The sequence below is a fragment of the Nicotiana tabacum genome, chromosome 4 (genome assembly GCF_000715075.1).
Source record: "Nicotiana tabacum cultivar K326 chromosome 4, ASM71507v2, whole genome shotgun sequence".
NCBI classification, from domain to species: Eukaryota; Viridiplantae; Streptophyta; class Magnoliopsida; order Solanales; family Solanaceae; genus Nicotiana; species Nicotiana tabacum.
The window spans coordinates 138,869,739-138,873,438 of record NC_134083.1 but is presented as its reverse complement, the minus strand read 5'-3'; the positions used below and the strand labels follow the sequence as shown (position 1 = coordinate 138,873,438).

Genomic DNA, 3,700 nt, shown 5'->3' with positions numbered 1-3,700 from the left:
CTTGGAGAAGAAAGTCCAGGGGCTGGAATAATTAGTATTAAGAATTCTCATGAGATGAATTATTCTCTTCACTCTAATCCTAGCCATTATTTATTTTCCACTAAAAATACTCAGAAAATATATGTTTTCTGCACCCTAAAAGTATATTTATAAAGACCAATTAATAGATGTTAGAAAATTAAAGTGGTGTTCAGGTGAATATTGTAATGGACCAATTAGCACCTTTCATGGGCAGAGTACTAGTCAATAATGATATTCCTGACACATATTGAATAAAAGAAAAGTAGAATAATTCATGAAAAATAATAAAAAGAAATAAAATGTACGTTGGATACATAGACGAACCTTAAACTTATAAAAAAACTTTTATTTAGCCATTTCTAACTTATGCCATAACTTATTAGCCTCAAGACCTTTGGTTAAAAGAGAACATGCAAAAACAAAATGAGGAGCTCGCGAAACGAAAAACAGTAAAGACTTTAATGTAAACTAGTCAAGGGAGTGGTCAAGATCCCCTTCGAAGGCCCATGGAGTCTCATTCCGAATCTCTGCCTCTTCCTCTGGGGTGAAATCACTAGTGATATTGAATATCTTTCGAACAGCTTCAGGCGTCTTGTTCTTAATCCTATTAGCCACCGCCTCAGCACACAACTCAAGCAAACTATTGATGTCAAGAAAATTTGCGGCTTCTAAGATATTAAGAATGGTTTTTATGCTAATGCTCACAAATTCCTTTTCGAAGTTCTCGATTTCTTCTTCGTTGGAAGAAGTCGAGGACTGCATCTTCATATATTCAATGACCTTGATCAAGGTTTCTGTGTCAACCTTGTTGAGCGGGATGACGTTGGAGGAGCATCCATCCTCGACCATGTTCTTGATTGTTACAGATTGAATGGCGATGGATTCTTCCAACACAAACTCATCGCCATCTGAGGACTTCAGAGTCAAAAAACTTTTCTCAGTGGTCGATGATGCTGCCTCTGCCATTGTTTAAATTTTGGGTTCCACGATTGTGTGTCTATTAAAACCTATCAAATATATACGAATTACATGGGTAGGTTCTAATAAATAATTTTAAATACCAAATCAGATTATTATATATCAAATCTAATTAATATCTCTTGATTTCGAAGGTTATTTAATTCAACTCTAAAGAATTAAATTTCTTCCTAAGTTTCATTTTGTAGACAATCCAGCCTCAAATAAGATTTTTAAAAAGATATTTATCAGTTACTTCAAATGTAGCTTTATATCATGTGAATGTGACTTTATAGTAGATTATTTTTAATATATATTTTAATCTGATTTTATGATGGATTCTAATGAGTGAAATTATAAGATTTTTAACTAAAGAGGACCATTGACTTGCATAATATCTCTTGATATTTTTATTTTAGCTATTCAATAAAAAAATTACTTCCTAAATACCAGTTCTTATATAGTATTTATCTGGATACGGCGTTTAAATATCACTAGAAGACTGGATTTACTTGTTACCCTTTATAAGCAAGCTTGATTTTTTTTATAAAATAAATTGACTAATGTTGTATGTTAATGATCGTTGTGGAGGAAAATATTATAGCAATTATAAACTTAGCTTCATACTGTAAACATTATAGTCTTTTCGCATATAATGGTGTTTGACTAGATATGAAATTTAAGGAAAAAATGATTATTGAGACGTATAAAAGTGTAATGACCCAATCAGTCGTTTTGAGTTTCGGCAATCTGTTCAGTGGTTCGGGTCTTGAATGACTTCATATTGTGTAATATGACTTTTGTACATGGTCGGATTTGATTTTCGGATGATTCAGAATGAATTTGGATTAGTTATTCTCACTTTAGAAGCTTAATTTGAAAATATTGATCGAGGTTTAACTTTTGTGAAAATGACCCCGCAGAGGTATTTTAATGGCTCCGATAGGTTTGTATCATGATTTTGGACTTGGGTGTATACCCTGAATCGAATTTGGAGGTCCGTAGGTTGATTTGTGTTGTTTTCCAAAAGTTGGCAATTTAAAGACTTAGATTTTTTATAAGTTTGACCGTAAATTGACTTCATAGCTATCATATTTGGATTTTTATTTCGGGACATAGAATAAGTCCGTTTTGTCATTTTAAACTCGTCCGCAAAGTTTGGCGTCATTCCGAGTTGATTTGATAGGAATTGGACGCGCGATTGTGTTTTTAGAAGTTCTTGAATTTCATGTTGATTTCATGTGTTTTGGAGGTCCAATTCATGGTTTCAGATGCTATTTTGATGATTTAATTGCTCAAACGAGTTCGTATTTGTCACGACCCAAACTCAACATGTCGTGATGGTGCCTATCACAGAAATAGGCAAGCCGACAACCACAAATACTACGCATTTTTACATTTAAAACATGACGAGATAAGCTTAACAATGAAAAATCTCATAAATAACCGATAAGAAATACCACGTCTCAATACAAACTCCCCTAAAATTCGGGTATCATTGATTACATGAGCAACTAAATGACAATACAGTCAAAACTTCTAAAATAACTGTCTGAAGAGATAGAACAGTGTTAAATAAACTGAAAAGAAGGAGAGTCAAGGTATGCGGACGCCAAAGCAGCTACCTCAAAAGCCTCCTAGTAGGGTATGCTCTAAGTCTAGCAACCACAGGGTCAAGATGCACCTGGATCTGCACACGAAGTGCAGAGTGTAGTATGAGTACAATCGACTCAATGTACTCAATAAATAATACGACTAACCTTGAGCTGAAAGCAGCGGGGAGCTCAGAAATGTACAGTCCAAAGTCAAATAATAACAATATAGATATAACAGGAAAAATGACAGTAATAACTCCGAGAAATCTCATAATTAGTTTGTACATAGTACGGAAATGTAGACATGCTTTCAAGTTCAACAGTTTAAGCTCAATACTGATAAAATATGTCAAGTATAACTAGCATGAGGAATGATACATCTCTATGTCTACATGTCAAATATGCATGTCACCAGTAATGCAACAAGGTGATAAACTCGTATACTCATGCTCTCGGAGTATTCAACCTTTGTCAGCACGCTCAATCACTCGGCACTTGCACTCAACACTCAACCATACCTGCACTCACTGCTGGTATGTCAGACTCCGGAGGGGCGGATCCTGCCCAAGCGCTAATATAAGTGAACATGGCATGTTGCGGCGTGCAGCCCAATCCCATAAATATCACTCACAATCAGGCCCTCGTACTCACTCAGTCATCAATCTCTCCAGTCTCTCGGACACACAAAACTCATACCAATCAGCCAAAACAAGGATACATGATGTAACAATAAGTGATACCAGAGACTGAGATATAATATGCAAATTATGAATGGAACTACGTAAATAACTGCAATTTAAGCAAATAACTCAACAACATGAACGACCTCTGTGGGTCCAAACAGTACCAACATATAGTCTAAACATGATTTCTAATATGGATCACAACTCAAATTCTCTAACACATGGAGATTACATGAATAACAGAAAGATTGGGTAACTACATAGTTCCACGAAATCATCTGAGCCATAATTTCTACGGTGCACGCCCACACGCCCGTCACCTAGCATGTGTGTCACCCCAACATCAACTACACAAGCACGTAGTTTAGGGATTCATAACCTCAGTATCAAGTTTTGAGGTGTTACCTCAGACCGTACAAATCCCTACTTTAACAAGCGTTTTCC

The 3,700-nt window shown here is 35.5% G+C and overlaps 1 protein-coding gene across 1 annotated transcript; it reads right to left on the bottom strand.

Moving 5' to 3' along the window:
- Window positions 1–489: 489 nt before the first annotated feature.
- On the bottom strand, window positions 490–987 carry LOC142180143 (SKP1-like protein 11). Its single transcript, XM_075251072.1, has one exon. It carries the CDS (start codon window positions 985–987, stop codon window positions 490–492), a length of 498 nt encoding a protein of 165 aa, XP_075107173.1.
- Window positions 988–3,700: the final 2,713 nt, after the last annotated feature.